Source organism: Zonotrichia leucophrys, chromosome 12, assembly GCF_028769735.1.
Source record: "Zonotrichia leucophrys gambelii isolate GWCS_2022_RI chromosome 12, RI_Zleu_2.0, whole genome shotgun sequence".
NCBI lineage: Eukaryota > Metazoa > Chordata > Aves > Passeriformes > Passerellidae > Zonotrichia > Zonotrichia leucophrys.
In genome coordinates this window covers 9,139,151-9,159,387 of record NC_088182.1, presented here as the reverse complement: position 1 = coordinate 9,159,387, position 20,237 = coordinate 9,139,151, and the positions used below count along the sequence as shown (strand labels likewise).

At 50.2% G+C, this 20,237-nt stretch overlaps 3 protein-coding genes across 3 annotated transcripts in view; 2 read left to right on the top strand and 1 right to left on the bottom strand.

Moving 5' to 3' along the window:
- Positions 1-859: 859 nt before the first annotated feature.
- LOC135453191 (SRSF protein kinase 3-like) lies at positions 860-9,921 on the top strand. The gene is made up of 11 exons (XM_064723980.1): positions 860-905; positions 1,053-1,161; positions 1,644-1,731; positions 3,147-3,234; positions 3,483-3,589; positions 5,464-5,626; positions 6,829-6,914; positions 7,342-7,449; positions 7,867-7,936; positions 8,017-8,109; positions 9,352-9,921. Exons 1-11 carry the CDS (start codon positions 860-862, stop codon positions 9,537-9,539), a joined length of 1,146 nt encoding a protein of 381 aa, XP_064580050.1. The 3' UTR covers positions 9,540-9,921.
- LOC135453405 (collagen alpha-1(I) chain-like) overlaps positions 9,805-20,237 on the bottom strand; it is a 26,861-nt gene continuing 16,428 nt past the window's right edge. Inside the window, exons 3-4 of the mRNA XM_064724429.1 lie at positions 10,984-11,734; positions 9,805-10,921 (exon numbers count right to left, since the gene is read on the bottom strand). Coding sequence (XP_064580499.1) covers positions 9,805-10,921; positions 10,984-11,734 — 1,868 coding nt within the window. The remainder of the gene's footprint in view (positions 10,922-10,983; positions 11,735-20,237) is intronic.
- Positions 10,632-20,237, top strand: part of SETD5 (SET domain containing 5) — a 65,375-nt gene continuing 55,769 nt past the window's right edge. Inside the window, exon 1 of the mRNA XM_064723988.1 lies at positions 10,632-10,800. The gene's annotated coding sequence lies outside the window, so the exon portion shown is untranslated. The remainder of the gene's footprint in view (positions 10,801-20,237) is intronic.

The window sequence follows — 20,237 nt, the reverse complement described above, 5'->3', positions numbered from 1 at the left end:
CTATCACCTGTCTCCAGTTCTGACAATGTGTGTTAGCCCGAAGCTTCAGCTGTACAGCCAGTGACATTTCCAAATTATGAAAGGCTGGGTTGGGAGTGCCGCAGCTACTGTGGCTTTAATCTCTATTTCATTAGCAACAAGGGCTCTGGGCTGCTATTTCAGGTGACCAGTACTGAATGCAGCCCTACCCCAGTACTGCAGCACTGGGGGACAGCAGTTGGGTCAGTCTGTCTGTGCTGTCTTGGTGTTTATGCTTTGGACTGTCATAGTAACAAACCCCAGGAGCAGTCCCTTGCCAGGATGTCCTGTGGCCTTGCTGGGATGTCACAGGATGGTCAGTGACAAACCCATGCTCCAGCCCCAGGGCTGCACTGTGGACAGAGGAGCAGCCCTGTAGTGTTTAGAATGCAAGTTCTGTTTCACACCCCTGTGGAGCAGGAGCCTTCTCCTGCCAGCCAAAGCCCAAATTCCTTCCTCAGCCAGGATGGGAATAGGGAGGAGGTGCTTTCCTTGCTGTGGGAGGGGATCCCACAGACCCCGCTAAGCCCCTGAAAACACACACTAGGAAACCTGAGACTCCCACCTGGCCCTGGCCTGGGACCAGCCTGCCAGCTTTCCTCTTCTGAACTCTTAAAATAATCCCTATCTCCCTGAAGTGCCAAAAGTGTTTGTAACAGCCTGACTCCAAGAGCTGCTGAAGGGATTGGGAAAGAAAGGGGTGAGGGCACAGCAGAGGTACGGCCACCCTGCAGCTCTCTTGAAAGGAATAAAGTGCTGAAGCTCACACTGCCCGTGTCCCACAGCTTGGTGTCCCACTGCCTGCATCCCCTTGAGCCAGGACCTGCCGTGCTCCAGGGCCATGGAGGAGCAGGTGCAGCAGGAGGTGCCATCAGCCCAGCACACAGGTCAGTCCTTGGCCATGAGGCTCCAGAGATGAGATCATGCCAGGCTAGAGGAGGCCACTGGGACCTCTCAGGCTGTCCTCAGCTGCTCCTTCACTCTAAGAGCATTTAGAGGTGTCATTAATATCTCTTGGTGATGGTTTCCCACAGGAGGCCACTACCCCATGCAGGAGGGAGAGGTGTTCAACACACGATACCAGGTGCTGCACAAGCTGGGATGTGGCACCTTTGCCACTGTCTGGCTGTGCCAGGACATGAGGTGAGGGGCTGAGTGCCATCCAGGGAGGTGGGAAGGGGTGGCTGAGATCCTGGGTGGGCCTGGCCCCTCTTGCAGAAACAGCACAGCACAGTCTGGGAGCATGCCAGGCATGCCTGAGCACGGGGGAAACCCGACAGCATGATCAGTGGGGTGCAACAAACAGAGCTGGTCCCCAGAAATCAAAAAATGTAAATAAAGTGGGATCAGCCCTTGCTCTACATTTTCTTTTCTTGTTTAGACCCTGCAGTATCCATGTTCTTTTTCTCTCCAGTCCCTTGCTGGTCCCTGGGGCAGTTGTGCTGCCAGGTGCCAGAGGGAGAGATGCCCATGGGCCTGGTGTGCTGCAAACAAAGGCCAAGTGTTCCTGCAGAAGGGCAGCACCTTCCCTGGGGAGCCCAGGGCTGGCTGACTGCAAGAAAAGGAAGTGCTGCTGGTCAGGGCCACTGACATGCACTGGCTGACAGCTGTGGTTCATTTCCCAGGAGGAAGAAGCAGGTAGCTGTGAAGGTTCTGAAAAGCAGGGAAGGCTTTGCTGAGAGTGCCCAGGATGAGGTTGCTTTCCTCCGCTGTGTAAGTGAATTCTGTGGCTCTGTGCTGTGCTCCTGGGTGGCCACTGAGTTCAGGTTTGAGTATCAGCATCAGCATCCCCTCTGCCTGCAGGTCTCAGTCCAAGGAGCTAGGTGGGGAATAGGAAAAAACCCTATTTTTTTTCCTATTCCCCACCTAAAAAAGCTGGGGAATTAATAGAAATCACTGGCCTCTGAAACAGGAATTTTCTCCTTCTTGCATCATACTGGGACATGTCCCACTTGCCCTGTCAGCCCATTTCTTTTAGCTGAGACTGAAATCCAGCAAAAAGGAGGAATCTGCAGAATGATAAGGTGGATAATCAACAGAAGAAGGTGGTCATGATCTTAAGCAGGAGATGGGAGCATGTCTTCTGTACCTGTATCATTCACAGAGGAACATCACTCAGGGGACATTGCTGTACCACAACACTGATACTGAAGTAAGAGGAAATACCTGCAATAGAAAAAGATACGATGTACCAAAACATAATAAACATCTGAAGTCAGAAAGCTTCTTCAGGCCTCTGCTAATGGAGGTGATAATTAGGTGCCTATATCTGGGTTGTAGCAAGTTGCCTTTGAAGTTGGCTTGAACTGCTAGTTCTTGAAAGCTTGTGGTTACAATTCTTCAAGTTTGTTCATATACAAAGTTACATCAGCTTCAGATGAGTAAAAGCTATTAAATTCTGCATTTTAAATTACTCTGTGGCCTTTCTCCAACAGGTTTGAGAAAGGTTTAGTTAACACCTGTAAATCTGTAGGCCCTATCTAAAAGGAGATGAGCCAGATGCAGTGATGCAAGAGGAAGTACCAAGTGGCACTAATTTAATGCAATCAGAGGGCTGCTTTTCCACACATCAGCACAACCCTGTGTAGAGAGTGAACCTTACCCCTGATTTATTATTAATTCTGAGAGACATGCCTGCCCATTCAGCAGCACACAGCTGTTTCCCAAGGCTTGTTCCCACCAGCAATGGGGCTTACTGCCTGCAGAGCTGCCAGAAGAGATGATCTGGTCTCTGCTTCCAGGGCTGCTCACTTCTGTTGTGCCAGAACAAACCTTCTGGCACTGGTGCAGGTGGATCTGGCATCTGCAAAATGAACCAAACCAAAACCCTGGCAGTTGTGGCCATGAAGAGAGGAAAAACCAGCATGAATTGCTGTACCAGGGTAAGCGCTCTGGGAGAGCAAGCCCCCTGGGAGAGCACCTCCTTGCAATCTTGTGATGGTCCCACCTGGTCAAGAGCAAGACAAAACATACAGAAACTCATTCCTGGTTTTCCTGATGTTGTTTTCATGGGATTTGTCACAAAGTGCCAGAAGAGAAAGTCTGTCAGACAGGATAAAACAGGTGCAAAGTGTCCTTGTGCACATATAGGTCTCTGATTGCAGCTTTCTTGGAACCCTCCCCCTCAGGTAAGCTGCATGAAGAAGAAGGACCTGGCAGGAGAAAACATCGTCTGTTTGTTAGACGACTTCAGAATGATTGGAGAGAATGGTTTCCATATCCTTCTGCAGAGAGTGCTTTTCTGGGCCAGCAAAGCCTGGGCTTGCCTTGGAGAGCCACAGGATGGTGTAAGCCTGAGTGCTGTGCGGCCATGAGGAGGATGGGCAGGGCTGCAGCTGGACCCGGGCACATGGGCATGGCTGGAGGGGAGAGGCTGAACCAGGAGGTATTTGGTTGCTTTGGTGAAAGGCAAAGGGGTGGTGCTAACACCTTTCCTTGTTAGCGAATCCCTAACTCTTTCCCACATGCTTGCTTGGTATTTGAGGTGCTGGGTCCTTCCATTCGATGTCTGATGGGAAACTACACAGCCCAGGGACTGCCCTTGCCTTTTGTGAAAAAGTCTTTACAGCAGGTGAGAACTCAGCTGCAATCAGGCAAGGGTGCCAAGGGGCTGTTGGCTGTGGGACATGCCACAGTCTTCCTCCCAAGGGGAAGGACTTGGGTGTTACTGCCTAAGCCTGCAGCCTCCTCAGGTTTGGGAAGCAGTCAGGGCCACAAAGTGCCAAAAGCCTGCAGATGTACACCAGGGAGTCAGGGCTGGCACTTCTGTTCCCATCAGCTCAGTAATCATTGGGTTCTCTGCTGCTTGTAGAAGTAGCAGGGGACAAACAGGCTGCCATAGTTCCGCTTCTTGTGGGCAAACCATCTCTGCCCTCCTGCTGCCCAGAGAAATCCCCTCTGGCAGTAATGCCAGGCTGCTGCCATTTGCCTTGGCATCCAGCCATGGTAGCACTGTCAGCTCCAGCAGCTTTCTGCATGGTACCACTGAAGGCACTCAAGGTCTCCCTTCCATCTTTACATGAATTTCTAAATTGCTGATTTGGTCAGCTGGTTCTCTTTCCATATTGAAGTTTCCCTGCGCAGAGCCAACTTTTCCTTCATCCCCTGTAAGGATGTGTTGTGCCTATTTAAAAGATGGTGAAAAATGAGTTTCTTCAGGGCTGGCTCTGCTTAAGGAATGGGAAACCTGAGTGAGGCCTCAGAACAGTTAAAATTACTTTTTGCCTCTCGTGCTGAGATTCATCAGAAGTCTGCACACTTGCCAAGATGAAGATTTGCTACCCTGATTCCTGTGCCCTTCTAGGGATACTAAGAAAGAAAATTGCTTCCTCCTTCATCCTATTTTCTGTAGTAGCCTCTCCTTTGTCTAAAGAAGCTCCACTAACACCTGAGTAAGTTACACAAAAATGTAGTAGCATTACCTCTATGCTCCATTTCATACTCAGGCTTTTGCTTGATACATTGTCTGCTTTAATTGTAAAATCTCAGTTCTGTTTTCCCCCTTCAGATCAGCACCAGGGCAGTATTTACTTCTGATTCATTCCAGTTTAGTTATTTAAATCTTTCCCCACATTTCACAGTTACCATTTAAGGCTGATATTTCCCTGGGGCTGGTGTTCATCCCAGAATAGAATTTGATAATACTGAGAATATTTACCAGTCCTTTATGACTGACCAGAGTGTTAAAAAACAAACCTAAATCTCCCCATAGCCTTTTCTCTGTTATTGATTTCTGATAATGAGTGTTCATCTCTGGTAGGTGTTGTTTATCTCTCCCCCATGACAGGCCAGGCTCTCCCGGCTGCATCACAAGCTGTTCTTTCCCTACATGGCTCTCCTGCAGGGCCCTGAAATCCTCTCTCTGCACTCACTCATGGTCTCTCCCCCTCCTGTCTGTGTTATCCTGTGTCTTCTTCTTTCCTTGTATGATGGGACACCCTCTCATGCCTGTCATTTACACCAGTCCCTTTACATGTCACTGTGATTCAAATGGAAGTTGGGGGCTGGTTATAATCAGTGGCAAGGCACAGAGGTCCCAGGACACAACAGCCATACAAACAAGAATGTTTTTTCAGGAGAAAGTTCAGCTTGGTAATCATAATAGCCTCCTCATAGCCCCCTCCCTCCTCCCACCTCCCTGGGCTTGCCCATCTGTGGATTGTCACACTGCCTCTTGCTGTGTGTCACCCCAAACAGCCCTTTCCTCACTGGGCTCTCCAGGCCTCCACCTGCTCCTGGGGCTCTGCTGTCGAGTGGGGTGATGAAACCCTTGTGCCTGCTCCCATAGGCCACCCCAACAGGAACCATTTAGTTACCACCAGTGCCCAGACTGTCCCTGACCTGCATTCCCACTGTGCCTGCCTGCTCTGGGGGGACAGAGCTGGGGCAGGAGAGGCAGTGGGGACCCTGCCAGGGCTGGTGTGACGGTGCTGCCTCCTTGGCCAGGTGCTGGCAGGGCTGCACTTCCTGCACAAGTGCTGCCGCATCATCCACGCAGACATCAAACCGGAGAACATCCTGCTCTGTGGGCGCAGCAAAAGGCTCCAGAGGCTTCTCATGTCCACACTCCACTGCGACCAGGGAACAGGAGGGAGGTTAAAGGGAGCAGGTGAGCATTCCAGGCCTTTTTTAACAAAAAAAACCTAGACTTAGGTGTTTATTGGCAGGAGAGAAATGAGAGGCAGCAGGTACAGATGCCTTAGGAAAGGTTCACATCTCCTACAACAGCCAGTACAAAACATGACAGCCAGTACAAAACATAGGCAGCTGATGCTGCTGAAAGGTCTCTCCTTTCTCTGCTTAGCACAAACACCAGGCTGGGCTCAAGGCGCCTACAGAAGTGTGGTGGGTTTTTGTGAAGGACAACTACAGGTCACAGATATCTGTTGACAGCCCCACCATGACCTCAGAGTTCACTCTCAAGGCTTTAGGTACGGAACAGTTCTACGTGTCTGATGTTTTCAGCTGCTGAAAGGTTTACATACAAAAAGGCATGATCAGAGAGCTGTATGACACTCCTGCTCTTTATTTCCCTCATTTCTGAGGTTTGTGGGAGACTTGTATGTGCTGCTAATCTTCAAGGCCTTCTGAGCCATACTTTATGTGCACAGAATGGTGCGAATATTGAATGAGATGTAGAGCTGGAGAGTTTCACGAGAGATTATCTCATCTCCCAGCAATGAGACCTTTCATATTATCCTTGCACTGTGTTCTCCTGTAAGCATTTCTCCCATGACAGTGTTGTTTTGTCTCTCAAACTCTGGGGCAATCAAGGAATGCTAAATTAGTGACCAAGTCTTTTGCTTGGAGCAGAATAGCACAATGTTAAGCATAGGCTGACAGCTCACTGTAAGACACTAAACCAGGAATTACCTTTTTCTGGGATCATATGGAAGCGTAACCTCCACATTGCTTGCCAAGCAGGCTGTATCCAAGGCCTGTGACAGCCAGGGTTGCTGAAGGCTGAGGAGGAATTACAGATGTTTTGGTTCTGACTGGTGCTCTCCTCTGGGCCCACAGTAATTTAACCTTGGTGCTAGAGGAACCCTGCAGCAGGACAGGAGCATATGGTCACACTGTTCCACTCCAAGCTACTGTTCTCCCAAACATTCTCTTACGTTTTTACTGGACACCAGGTTTTTTTGGGGGGTCCTTCAAAAAAGAGGGGTGGCATTTGATTTATGATACAAAGTATTTAGGAGCTTTTAGGCCGAGAAACTTTAAGGGAAGGAAGACGTACCTCTCCTGTGGTAAGTGGTGTGTACCTGCTGGTTCAGAAAGACCTGATTTCTCTTTGTCCTTCCCATCTAGGAGGTGATCTTGGCAATCAGTTGGAAGAATCTGATTTAATGAGCATAGAGGTGAAAATTGCAGATCTAGGAAGCGCATGCTGGACAGTGAGTCTGCTCCAAGTCTCAATCCCATGACAATGTGGGGTGCTGTGTGCTTCTTTCCATCCCACACTGTGTGTGTGTGTGTCTGTCTGTCCCTTTACAGCAGAACAGCTATTTCAGAGATGCTGATACTGGGGGGTGTTGTGTTTGCCACTCTCAGCTCCAAGCTGTGCACTGAGCCACTGTCAGTTTTGGATGTTTCTCCAGCTTGCAGTTAGTCCCTACAATTAGAAATGTATAATTATGTTCAGTGTGAAATGGTGGGAGGTAGATTCCCACTGGTGTCAGTGGGGCCAGGAATGTGCTGGCTGTGCCCTGTGCAGAGCTGAGAACACGCATTCATTTGTGTCCCCAATGTCCTGTCACTGCACAAGAAGCTTGTGTCCCCAGTGTTGCTGTGACTGGTTTAAGGAGTTTGTTTCTGTTTCAGTACAAGCCTTTTTCCAAGGAGATACAGACGCAGCCGTACCGGGCCCTGGAAGTGCTCCTTGGATTAGACTACGGCACCCCTGCGGACATCTGGAGCACAGCCTGCCTGGTAGGACTGGGACAACACTGCCTGCAGGGGAGGGGACAGAGCTCACCTGGCCAGGGCAGCGTGTCCTTAGCATCCACCTGTCCATTTATCCTTCCTTCCTGAGAAGGCAAAAGGGGCTGTTGGCACTCATTCACTTTAGGACAAAAGTCCGCTGCTGGCACAACGCACTCCTAATTTAGTTTAAGCTCTGAGGCAATTCACACTCCATATAGATTAGCTCAGAGTCTTGCGTGCATCAGGCACAGGCTGCTTTTCATCCTGATGGAGCTAAAGGTGTTGTTTGACTGTGGTACAGATCAAGCCAGTATATTTCCACATTTTAGGATCAGTTTTGTGTGATAAAGAGGGCACTATCAGTTAGTGGGCAAGGAAAACTGCAATACAATTAGTGAATTAACAGTGCTACTCCATTTCTAGGCTTTTGAAATGGCAACTGGAGAGTGTCTATTTGATCCTCAACCTGGGAAATACTTCTCCAGAGATGATGGTAGGACTCCATGAGTTTTATTCATTTCACTGACAGAAGTGTCACAGTCTGTATCTAAATTTTGTCTTCCCTCCATCTAGATCATGTTGCTCGTATTATTGAACTCTTGGGAAGAATTCCTCCTCAAATTGTTTTCTCATGGAACAAGTCAACAAAATTTTTCAGCAGGCCAGGTAAGAACTGGCATAAGGAAGTTTATTTTAAAAATCACTGCAGATCTCTGACACACTCCTACTCAGCTCATGCTGAACTCCCCCAAAAGTTACTCACACAATGCAGGCTACAAGCAGGGATGGAACATAAATGGAAATTTCATAAAGAGCAGTAACAACCCCCTGACCTGCCCTCTTTGCAATCCATGAGCATTCCAGGGATGAATGCAAAATCCTGAAAAATGGTCGTATCAAGCACCAAACAGAGAAAGCATTTCCATTCTTTCTCCTTTGGATCTGGAGAAAATGGAAATACAGACAGGAAACAGCTCCATGCCAAGAAGGCTGAAGAGTGTGTAACAGGCTGCACTTCACCCATTCACTGACAGAGAACAATGATGACCAGGAATGGGCCACTCATATCCTTCCAATGTGGCTGCTATATTTAGTCTTCTGACCCAACTGCAACATCTCTTCTGCTTTATTCTCCCCAGTTCCTTTCTCTTTGACTCATGAGTCTTGAAACCCTTCTTTGACCACAAGGCATCACATGACTCCACCCTTCTGCAATTTGGCCTATCATCCTTCTCTGCTTTCATGCTTACCAGCCTACCCACAATTCATTCAGCGCTTAGAGCTGGTCCCAGGCTGGAATTTAATAAGCACCTCCCTGCACATCCATATCCTTTGCCCACACTTATGTCTTCTATGGTGCTCGAAAGAAATGAGTCAAAACTAGTTCTACATTCACTCTCCCTGTGAACCAACCAGGCCTGACCACACATGCCTAACCTGAATCACTGTATTTACACCATGCACTCCCCAGGACGAGGGTTGCTCCTCGCTCAGTCATACACTCTGCTGGGCCCCACAGAGCTGCCTGGCATGTAACAAACTCAACAAGAGTCTTGCAGGCTCTGACACTGAAATAGCATGATGCATGCGGGTGCCTGTGGGCAGGCACAGGGTACAAGCAGCAATGGCTCTGGCATGGTTATTCTGGGAACACTTTGTGCACTCTTGGCACACTCTTACTTAAGAAAAGTACTCAGGGAGACTCCAAACACTAGCTTGAAAAGGGGGTTCCTGAGAAGCACCCGAGAGCCAAACCTGCAAGGGGCAGCACAGGTGGCGCTTACAGAGATAATTCCAAGAAGAAGGCAAAGATCTTTCGGGATGCTTTGGGTTAAATCTGAGGCGAGGCGCGGCAGCCTCAGCCGTGCAGGTGTAACTGAGGCGCTGTGCCCACGCTGTTTCTGCCAGGCGCGCTCCTGCGGCTCTCCCGGCTCTTTCCCCGCAGCCTCCCCGGCATCCTGGCGGACCGGCACGGCTGGACACCGCAGGACGCGGCCGCCTTCGCCGCCTTCCTGCTGCCCGCGCTGCACTACGCGCCCGAGCGCCGCGCCAGCGCCGCGCAGAGCCTGCGGCACGCCTGGATCGCCGCACCGTGACCCGAGCCGGCTGTCCCCGCCTCGCGGAACCGCGGGACCCGCCGCAGCGACCGCACCGCCCTCCCGCGGGGGTGGCGGGGCCGGGCCGGCTGGCGCGGCGGGGGCGGCTGCCCGCCCGCCCGCAACCCCCGAGCGCCGCCTCTGCCGAGCGACCCCGGAGCAGGGCGGCGGCTGCGCACCCCGGCGTGATCCCGCGGCTCCCTCCGCGCCCGGGCTCCACTCCCTTCCTCCCGCGGCCTGCAGCGCTACGGGCCGCACGCATCGCTCACTGCGGGCAGCCGCAGCCCCGGTACGCGGGCCCCGGAACCGGGCGGAGCCCCTGGGCCGAGCTCGGGCACCGAGCGCCGCGGGGCCCCTCCTGCCCGGCTCGGCCGCCCCTCCTACCGCGGAGGGGCCGTCCCTCCGCCTTACTGCCCCGCGGCCTTTGTTCGGGGCTCCAGGGACGGCGACCGGCCAGCTGCGGGAGCGCTGGCCCCGCCGGCCCGGCCCGAGCAGGGGCGGTTTCAGCCCCAGGCGGCCCCGCCGGGACCCCGTGACGGGACCCCCCAGCCCAGCCCCCCTCCCACTCAAACCCGCGCGCGCGGACGTGCCGCGCGGCAGGCCCCGCGCGCCGGCGCCGCGCAGGCGCCCTGCGCCCCCCTCCGCCCAGAGCTCCGGCCGCCCCCCGCACCGCCCCTTCGTTCTGCCACGTGTCCCGACGCGGGAGTCGCCCCGCGCCGAGCGATCGCGCCCCGCCGGCCCCGCCCCTCGGCACGTAGCGCGGCTCGCCCGGCGGGCGCTGCCGCAGCCCGCCCGCCCCGCATCGCGTCGGCGCTGCCGGCGGCCGCCCCCCTGCTCCCCGCGCCGAGTGGCAGCGCCGCGCGCCAATGTGGCGCCGGGACCGTGGGGCGCGCGGCGGGGCGGACGCGTGGAGCCCAATGAGGCGGCAGCAAAGGCGGGGCCGCGAGGCGATGTCGCCAATGGCGAACGAGGGAGGGCGGGGTCGTGGCGGCGGCGGGCGCCCCGGCGGGGCGGGACGCGGCGGCGTGACAGCCAACGGGGAGTGGGGTGGGCGTGCCCGGGGCGCCCCTGGCGCCGGCGCCGGGGATCCCCGTGTACCCAGTGCCGTTTCCGCCCGGCCCGGGGAGAAGCCGCCGCTGCCGCCGGGGGAGGGGCCGCCGCTGCCGCGGCTGAGCGCTCGCTCTCGCCGGCTGCCCGGGACACGCCGTGGCGCCGAGCCGGGCCTGGTGCCGCGCAGGGGCCCGGGGAACGGGCCGGCCAGGTAGGCGCGGGCAGGCGGGAACCGGCCGTACCCGGCGGCGGGAGGGAACGCTGGGGCGGGCGGCTGGGCGGACGGCCGCGGGGGCTCCTGCGCGGCCCGCGGCCTGACGCTCTGCTCTGCGCTGCCTTGGCAGCCCGGTCGGTAGCGCCCCGCCGTGCCCCCGGAGGCCCGGCCCGAGCTGACCCGGTCCGGCCCGGTGTGCGGGCATCATGGCGGGCCCGGCGGTGCGCGGGCTCGGGACGCTGGCGGCCGGTGCAGTGCCAGGGCCGGAGTTGGGGCTGGAGCGGCCGCGGGGCTTTGTCGGTGAAGGCGAGCGCCGGGGAAGCCCCGCTGCAGCCCGGCCTTCTCCGCGCCCCCGTGTCCTCGCATTGTCCCGAGGGGCCGCGGGGGTCGTTGTCCGGCTCGGGGCAGCCTCCGGGCTGTGGCCGCCCGCCCCGAACCGCCGGCCCCTCCAGGCCTCGGTGGAGGCGGTGTTTGACCTGCATTTTCTGCTTTCTCATGGTGCCCGCGCGGCGCCTTCCTCCGTAACCCCGCTCCCGGCACCGGCGGCTGCAGCGCGGATCCTCCCGCATTTCCTCGCCCGTCACCGCGGCCGCCGCCGGCGCAGGGGGGGTTCCCCGCCGCGGTGCCCGCGCCCCGGCCCCGCTCCGACCCCCGACGGCACCGGCAAGGTCACTGTCGACCGGCGGCTCGTCCTTGGGTGCCGGTGGCCGGAGTTCACCGCCGGGCCGGGTGGGGAAGCGGCGCCGGGCAGCGTCTCGCCGTCCCGGGGGAGGGAGAGAGGCGAGGCCGCGTGTGGCCCTGTGCAAGCGGGGGAAATGGGTGTAGCAGCGTGGGGGGGTTCGCAGCCCCTTCCCGGCCGTGTCCTCGTGTTTCTCTGACACCAGCTGAGATCCCGGCTGCGCTGCTGGGGGGCAGAGCGCGTTCTGCGGGGCTGGAGAGGTCACGGGGTGCTGCAGGGCTCCTGGGGCCGCTGCGGGCTCGGGCCATGATGTAATGAGAGCGCTGGGGGTACGGCGGGGGCGAGTCTCTCCCCTTGGGTGAGGGAAGAACTTGATGTTGGTGTCTGATGGTGTGCTGGTACATTATGGATTTCAGGCAGTTGCCCCCACCCTGGCTGGGTGTTGCTGCCGGAATCTAAATCCAAAAAAGGAATTTCTTATTTTTTTCAATAATCAGAGATTCCTCTTTTCACTTGTATAGGAAATACTAGGATTTCTTTTTTTCTTCTTCTTGTGGTTGACCCAGGAAGTCATCTTGTTGCCAGCATTCAGGGTTTTTTTGCTGTAGAGGTGCAGGGAGGAGGGTGTTGCTGTGCTCTGGATCCTGTGGGTAAGCGTTGAAGGCAGTGACAGCAGCTGCTGTTGGCTCTGGAGCTCTGGTTGCTATGAGAAAAGCTTCACTAGACTTGGCTGCTATCTCCAGGGAAGGACAGCAGAGAAGCCTCCATTAGTGTGGTGGTAGAGGGATGGCTCACTCATGTTCAGCAAAGGCCTTTACTTTTTGGGCTGTTTCCACAGGCCTAAAGCAGGAGCAGGGATATGTTTTGGTCCTGTGGGACAAAAATGTCCAAGGTGGGTTTCATCACCATTCTTGAGTTAATGGAATTGCATTAAAGTGTGGGTTGGAAGCCCCAAGTTACCCTTTCCACATATTTTGGTCTGTGTGAAAAGTAGGGCAGCAAGAATTGATATGATCTTCCTGTGAAGTGAAGGCTGCAGTTGTGTCTTTTTTGAACTCCAGCCTCCTTCCCAGCCAGTAACAGAGCCAGATGCTTTTCTTATTGTTTGTATGTCTCCTTCCTCCCCTCCCAGCGCCTGGGCCCCACTTGCCTTATTGACTGGAATTTCTGCTGTGTGCAGTGGGTGTGTGCAGCAGACACCAGCCTGCTAGTGCTGAGGAGGGATTTTCCATTCACAGACCAGGGAACTGTCAAAATAAAGTCCCGACTCAACTTTAGGACTGGAAACAGAAAGTGGGGAGAGGAGTTTTCCTCTGCTGCAGAGTACAATTTATTCTCGGAGCTTCTTACGTGCTTTTATGTCAAAATGTATAGGAAATGTTGCTCTGCTGTGGAATAGGGAGGTAAAACTCCTGTGGATAATGGGAAAGATTCCTCCCTTTCGGTTGACTCAAATGCTTGAAGGAACAGTTTGCAGGAGGCCATTTTTGACGTGACTCTGTATTGTGGAATCTGCCAGCTCCCATCCACACTCTGTCTGCCTGACTGCAATAGCTTCCTTTTTTTTTTTTTTTTTTTTTTTTTTAAAGGAAGAATGAGTGCCTTTCTTATCTGCTTAACTAACCATTTGGCACTGGCCCCTGTCTGTATGATATTGTGCTGTCGAGTTAGAGCTATCAGCATATTCCAGTTCGTTTGTTAGAGATGAAACTGTTAGTTGAGGTATGCAGCATGGGAATACATTAGCATTAGAAAACACTGCCATCTTTGTAAACTAACACCTATCATGGGGAGCCCCTTGCCCTGGCCTGAGTTACCCAACTCAGACTTACTGTGAGCTCGAAGCAAAAAATTCCAGGACCAGAATAATGTGAGAGATTAAAATATGCCCTTAAATCCGCTTGACTGGCAGCAATCATGTGGTAGATGCCAAACTCTGAGTAGCTTTTATATTTGAGGATCTGTAGCACAAAAATTGCCTCACAAGGTGGGGTGAGCAACTTCTAACCCCCCTAAAACACATCAGTCTCTGGGGCTGGAGGTGTCATCTGCTGCCTAACCTGGAGTGACATAACACCAGTACTGAACTCTGAATTTTGTGAGTATGAAAACTGCTCCTTGTTTTAATGAAATACAGAAAGTGATCTTCATGGCCCTTTAGTCTTTGTTTACAGTCTCTCTGTAGGTTGTTTACAGTCTCTCTGTAGGTTGTAATGGGAATTGGTCCATTGCCTCACATTCTGTTGGATAACTGGCACCGCTTTGACAAGGCCCTGGCTCTTCATTTTACTGTCAAATCCCAAGTGACCTGAAAGTAATATTCCTTAGCTAATGTTGTCTGATATTTCCCTACTGCAAGGTGGGGTGATGAAATCCCATGTACATTTGAATCACTTTTTAAAAAGAGCCTCAGTTACTGCAAGATTTTATTTTAAAACTAACAGGTCAAAGTTGAAAAAACACAGGAAAGGGATGGCATTGAACTGGAATCTCAGAACATGCAAAAGTTGTGCTCTTTTTTTCTGGAGGGAGAAAACCCAACCAGCTATCGTGGATTTAAATTTTCCAAATGTTCCTTGAAGTAAAAAAAAAAACATTTTTAATTCAAAGTTCCAGGTGCAGAATGTGCAAGGGAGAACTAAAAGTGTGATGTCCCAGACATGTAATTTATTAATCTGTCCAGTCTGTGCTTTCTCCCATTTTGGATGATCAGACTTTTACAAACTTGAGTTGAATGATGTGATGAGATAAAAATGTTTCTATCTATTCTGGCAATATTAAAACAAACATAATGACTGTTCAGAGGTTTGAAAATTCAAAAATCATTGTTCTCATGACATTATTGCTGTATTACAAAAGCACATTTGTGTTTTTACTCTGGTGCTGCTTGTGTGTGTAACTCTGAAATTTTGCCAATGAAATGCTGTGTTGTGTGCAGTGTATGAGAAAGATTGCAATAGGCAAACTGTTCTTTATATGTACAAGATGTAGTAGCAGTGCTTGGGTTGAAATGTTAAACGTGCTTAAGTGTACAGTGTGTAAGCTGTTAAGTCTCAGTTGCCCCTATGAAACTTCAGCTGCTATTTGATTTTAAAATAAAAATTCTGTTGTATTTTACTTGTCTATTTAGTTTCTTTCCCCCTCTTCCAAATTAAAAGAAAAATAGCTATGGGTATTACAGCTGTTACAGATTCTACAGCCAGTCTTTGGCTCCCATGACCAACTTGTGGCAAGAGTTAGCACAGTAAGTTTGCACTTGCATTGTTAGGGACGGGTTTGTATAAATCTGGCTTAACCTAAACCTTTTGCTTGTTTTGATCATGGAAAAAGCCCCAGACCATAATGCAGCAAGAGTTCAGCATTTTGAAACTGTGGGAGCTGAGATTTTTTTTTTCCACTTTTTCCTTTTAATTCCTTATTGAAGCTGCTTGGGGGATCTTGGTTAGGGTTGGTTTTTTTTCCACAGGATTTGCTATTTTGGTGGCAATTTTCCAGTATTCCTGTAGCAAATCAGCCGAGCTGCAGCCCCTGTCCCTGCTGAGCAGGGAGAATGTGCAGTGCTCCAGGCCTCCCTGCTGAGCTCACACAGGGGTGGGACTTGCTAAGCTGCTGAAATCGCAGCTAATGCCCACTGAGCATGCTGAGAAACAGTTTTTCAACTGCTCCTAGTTTAAATTTTTTTTCTATAATTAGCAAAGATGCTCTTTGTCTCGAAGGATGATCTGTGGGACAAATCAGGAGGTTCTGGTTCATCGTCCCCCTTCCCCCTCCCGAGCCAGTGGTGAAGTAGTATTTTCCTGTAACAAAAATAACTGAAGAGATTTTTCCCTCACTTCAACTGATGAGTCTGAACTTGAAAAGCCGTAGCCCAAAAAAAGAAACCTTCAGCAAATAATAGTCTTAATGCTAGTTTCTGTTGCCACAAGTTCTATAGGAGCATCAATATGGTTCTTTAAATTGTAAATCTGCATCATTCTGATCCTTAAATCTAATTTAAATGCCGAAACAAGTAGAACGAACAAACTATATTTTAAACAATATATTTGAGAAATAAAGTATTTCTTGGTGAGTTTTATTTCCCTCCTGCCAGACATGCACAAACCCCAATTATTTTAATGAGCAATATGGGAAATATTCAGCAAAGTGTACTGATGTACTCAGACTTGAAGGTGGAAAAATGTGGGAGGATTTGTCAGCGGTTTGAGTGGCAAGCTTTTAGTGAGCGGGAGAAGTAATTTCTTTTGTGGTCAGGAATCTAATAGTCTCACATTCACCAAACATGAAGAAAAAAAGGGGGGACTGAGAGAGAGGAACGTAGAAGAGTGGCATTGAGAAATGGTCAGGAATTTGACTTTTAGAGTGAAGTTCAGAAATGATCTGTTGTTTATGCTAAAGTGTAATCCTTATAAACTTGATAACGTAGACAGGTCTTGCATTCCTCCCTGAGGGTCACAGAAGGGCTAAGTTTAGCAAAGGGGAGTTAGCCCAAACACTCAGATCTATCTAGTTTTCAAGGCAGGAAACTTTTCTGTTTTCATCCTGTTCTAAACAAGCCTAGGGTTTGTTTTTTGGGTTTGTTTTTTTTTCACTTACAAGCAGCCTTTTGAGACAGAATGTGAGTTAACTTTAAAACCAAAATGCCCTAAAATATTTCAAAGTAATTTCATAGTAGAAAGGTCACGGTGCTTTTGATGTGTTCATATTTAGAACATGATTACAATTGCAATCATACACATTGACAAGAAGATATTGTCTGGATTTGGTAGCTGCTCATTTAGTGACTCAGGCCTATTCCTGTTGTCCTCACAGAACTCATACCAGGGTTTTCTTCTGCGGCCTTGCTGATTTACAGGACTAAATGTTTTCAGTGACCGTGCCAGCAACCTGGAAAACAGTTTGAAGTTCTTTCTGATACTTTCTTTCTTTCTTGACTTTAAAGCAAGCAGTTTGAAATGCAACTTGTTGATAGGGAAGGCGTGTGAGACCCTGCCACCGAACTTCTTAACAGACCATGCCTGCTGCTACTGATTCAGTAAAGGGAAAAAAAAAAAAAAAGAAAAAAAGAGGATGCAGCTTGGAGTTTTAGTTCATTGGCATCAGATTATGTGGCCTCTTGGTTTTGCATGACTTTGAATCATGAAAATAAGTGGCAGAAAATTTTTGAGGATTATGTTGGTAGTCATATTTGGATAAGGAAGCCCATGTAAGACAGTGTTGCTCACACTGTAGGACAGAAAGTCACTTCTTGCTTCTGGGAGCAGAATATGGGAGGTGCAGAGGTTACAGCTGGTGGAAGGATAAGACCAGGAAGACTGAAACTTCTCATCACAGCTCCAGGTAGTGCAGAGAATGGGAACAGAGGCATATTTTTCAGTGTGGTCATGTTTCCCAGAGCTGTCTCTGCCCAAATTACATCTTTCTGGGAATGCTTTAAGTCAGATTTTAGGACTGGAACCCCAGCAGGATGCTGGTGTGGAAACTGCTGCCAAGGAGCAGTTCTCAACTGTTTTTATGGGAGAGAGTGAGGAGGTGAGAACGTATCCTTGCTTGTAGGCAGGAAGGAGTACACTGGGAGAAGTTTGAGAACCAGTGATTTGGGAAACTAAAGTGCCCTGGGGGTTCAACATGGAGCCCTTAAAATAGCATGCCTCAACCTGAGCTGCACTGTCAATTTATAGATACTTGGAAGAGTGCACAAGCCTTTTGCATTTGTGTGGCCTTTAACTAAAGACACTAAAGCATTATTTGCTGTGTTTCAGTGGCATTGAATTGGAATAGTTTATAATGTTACAAGAATGCTTTCAGTAACGTGGCTGTAGATTAACTTTCACTACAGCTAAGATCTGGAAGCTTCCTGTATAAATTCATCTGAAGTGAACCTTTGAAGAAAAGATGACTGCTTGATGGAGTTAAGTAGGCTCTATTTGACTGGAGAGGAGACTGGCTTGCTGGTTCAAAGTTCTCTTGCAGTTTTATGAACTTAAGGATGCTGGGGTTCAAGATGGCCTGGAAGTTAAGAGGGAACAAGGATATTTGCAGGGTGAAAGTCAGGTTCTGAGCTTGTCACAAACTCGCTTTGTTGTGCAGTTTTTCTAATTTCCACCTCAGGCTTTGCTTGTATATGGAAATTTGTGTGTTAAACTGGAATGGGTGTTCGTGACGCACAGTATATTCACTGCACAGCTTTGTGCAGGTTTTTGGTGCACAGCAGTGTTCCATGGCACTTCAGGCTGACAGCCCTGTTCTTCCCAGTGTCACTTTTACCTCTCTTCTGGCCCATGCCTGCCCCAGTAGCAAACTATTCAGGAAGATTACGATTCAGAAAACAAGTGCATTTCATTTTTGAAAGGAAGAGTTTTCTGCTGGCTTCTGCCTGAACTGCTGGACTGTGGGGTCAGGTTAGCACCAGTGCAGGGAGGGATGGGGAGGCTGCACTGAAGCCGTGCCAGCTGAAGTCAGCTTGAAACTATTGCAGAACTGCACCCTGCGAGCGAGGTTACTCCGGGTGAAGTTACACGAGACAGCTGAGCATATCCAACTGCTCTGCTGCTGAATGGGGGAAGTTTTGTTCCCCCTTGCTCTCTCACCCAACGGGGAGTTCTGCCTTTTTTGCCTGCCAGCTCTGGTTCCTGCTGGATTCCTTTTCTGAACTCCTCCAGCTTGCAAACCCAGCAGAAAGCTGTGTTAGGGTTATTTTATGTTTTGGGTTTTGCTGGATTATTTTTTTGCCAAGATAGTGAACTGAACTGGCTCACTGAGAGACTTGTCAGGCATCCAGAGCCCTCACAAAATAAATAGGGGAGAGCATATGGGTGGAAGTGCAGAGGATGTGGTGGGGAGCGGAGAAGGGGAACAGGGTCTCCGCCTTTCGGTGCCGCACCCAGCACGGCCAGCTCAGGCTGTGCCCTGCAAGTTCACTCTCTGAAAGGAGACTGAGCCACCATCCCTGCATGCTGACAAACCTGTGCCAGTCCCTGAGTTTGTGCCCTTCATCACTGTGTGTGGAGTGCTTTATTTAGACAAAGCCTTAGTTAGCTCCCTGCTTGAAAATTTGTGCCTTCATCTTGTTTGTTTGAGAAGCTGGTCAGATGTGAGTTTAATGTAGGCTTGATCTGTGATGGTGGAGAAATGTTACAGCCTAAGCTTGGGGCTTAACTGTTTCAAACCAGCAAAATATTGTAGGTATACTTTTGCAGAAAGTCAATACATCTGAAAGCTGGAGTGATGGCTCATTTTGGAAGATGGAAAAAAGTTAATTGGTATAAAAATATTACTAATCTGTGTAAGTTAATGCACAGATACACAATATTTTTTTTTTATACACAATATACCACACAATATTTCCTTTTTTTTAACCTAGGAATTAGAAAGTCTTTGTTTTGTATTTTCTTGCCAGTTGTTATGGGTAATGAAATACCAAGGTGTGCAGAAAATTATAAATTACTGGAGATACACTGTCAACAGTATAAAAAAAATATCGTGGTGTGAATTCCATATAACTTCACTGAAACAACACAAAAATGTAATTCAGCCAAGGCCAGTTGCAGCAGAAACTTCAATCCTATTTCTTTAATATGGAAAACTTGGTTATAGCAAATTTGAAATAAGGCAATTGTCTGTGCACTACAGATCCTGTTGGGTGCTGCTCTGTCTGCTCACTGCGAGCTGAGGCTTTGTCTCATACCTGGTGAGACTACTTGGTCTAACACAACTTGAGGCAGCATTTTGGCTGTTTGTGTTTGAATAAAGGTATTTAAATGTTAGCATGTCATGACATCTCCAAACGTGTATTGCTGTGCAAAAAAAATTCATGATGGGTGTGAGCAGTATGTCTCATAAGCAGGAAATCTCATCTGTTGCAAGGGTAATGTTTTATTTAATGAAAACATTTGCAAATAGCCCCAAATCCATCACTCTGCCATAAGGGAACCAAGCAGAGTGTGTGCTGCCTTACCTTTGTAGCCGACAGCAGCTGTGAGTTTCTGCAGTGAGGAGCTGAAGGCCCAGGTGAGCACTGGGTGATGTGTGAGGAGAGCTCTGGGGATCCCTCGGAGTGCCCGTGTCTGCTCCCCACCCGTGCCCCGGGCTAAGGACGCAGGCTCGGAACACATCATTCATCTGTGACAGAGGCTGGCCAGGAGGTGGAAAGCTATACTAGGACGTTGCCTTTTGGGGTATGCCATCCCAAATCTGTCTCTTTAGATATGTCCCTTATCAGTAGGATCTCTGCTGAGGTTAAGGCTGTGACTTGTGAGATAGGCAAAGGAAATACTTTAACTCTGCCCTGCAGTGGTGCTGTTTGGAGGGGCTGTTTCTTGCCTGCTCTGCCTGAGGTGGGAGGCGCTTGGATGCCCAAGTCCCAAGGCTGTTGGCATTCTTTTCACACCTGTGGAATCACCATTAGTGCTGCTAAGAGTGGTGCTTGTTACCTTTCAGCTTAGCTCCTGGAACACTTGGAGCATGGTGTGGGTCACTCAGAGTCCAGAAGCTGAGCACAGAAGCGTTTGCATCTGACAACACAGGTTTGATCTCTGGTGGATTCTTTTTGGCCACTGCAAAGTATCTCTGGTTCAAAGTATCTTTTATGAAATGTTCAGGTACAGAATTTGTAAGAAGATTAAGAACTCCCAAACTGAGGAAGGACTTTCCCCACAGGCTGCCATGGAACAACACAAGAGTTGAAATTGATGTGTCACAGTTCCTGTTTCCTGCTCCTGCATTTCTAAGTCTTACATATGCAAACAGCAGTAATAAA

Bases quoted from the DNA above. Each gene is read 5' to 3' on its own strand.
- LOC135453191 (XM_064723980.1), top strand. From the start codon at position 860: ATGGAGGAGCAGGTGCAGCAGGAGGTGCCATCAGCCCAGCACACAG. The intron at 3,235-3,482 runs ATATCCTTCTGC...ACTCTTTCCCAC, and splicing joins GATTGGAGAGAATGGTTTCC to ATGCTTGCTTGGTATTTGAG. The intron at 6,915-7,341 runs GTGAGTCTGCTC...TTTCTGTTTCAG, and splicing joins TAGGAAGCGCATGCTGGACA to TACAAGCCTTTTTCCAAGGA.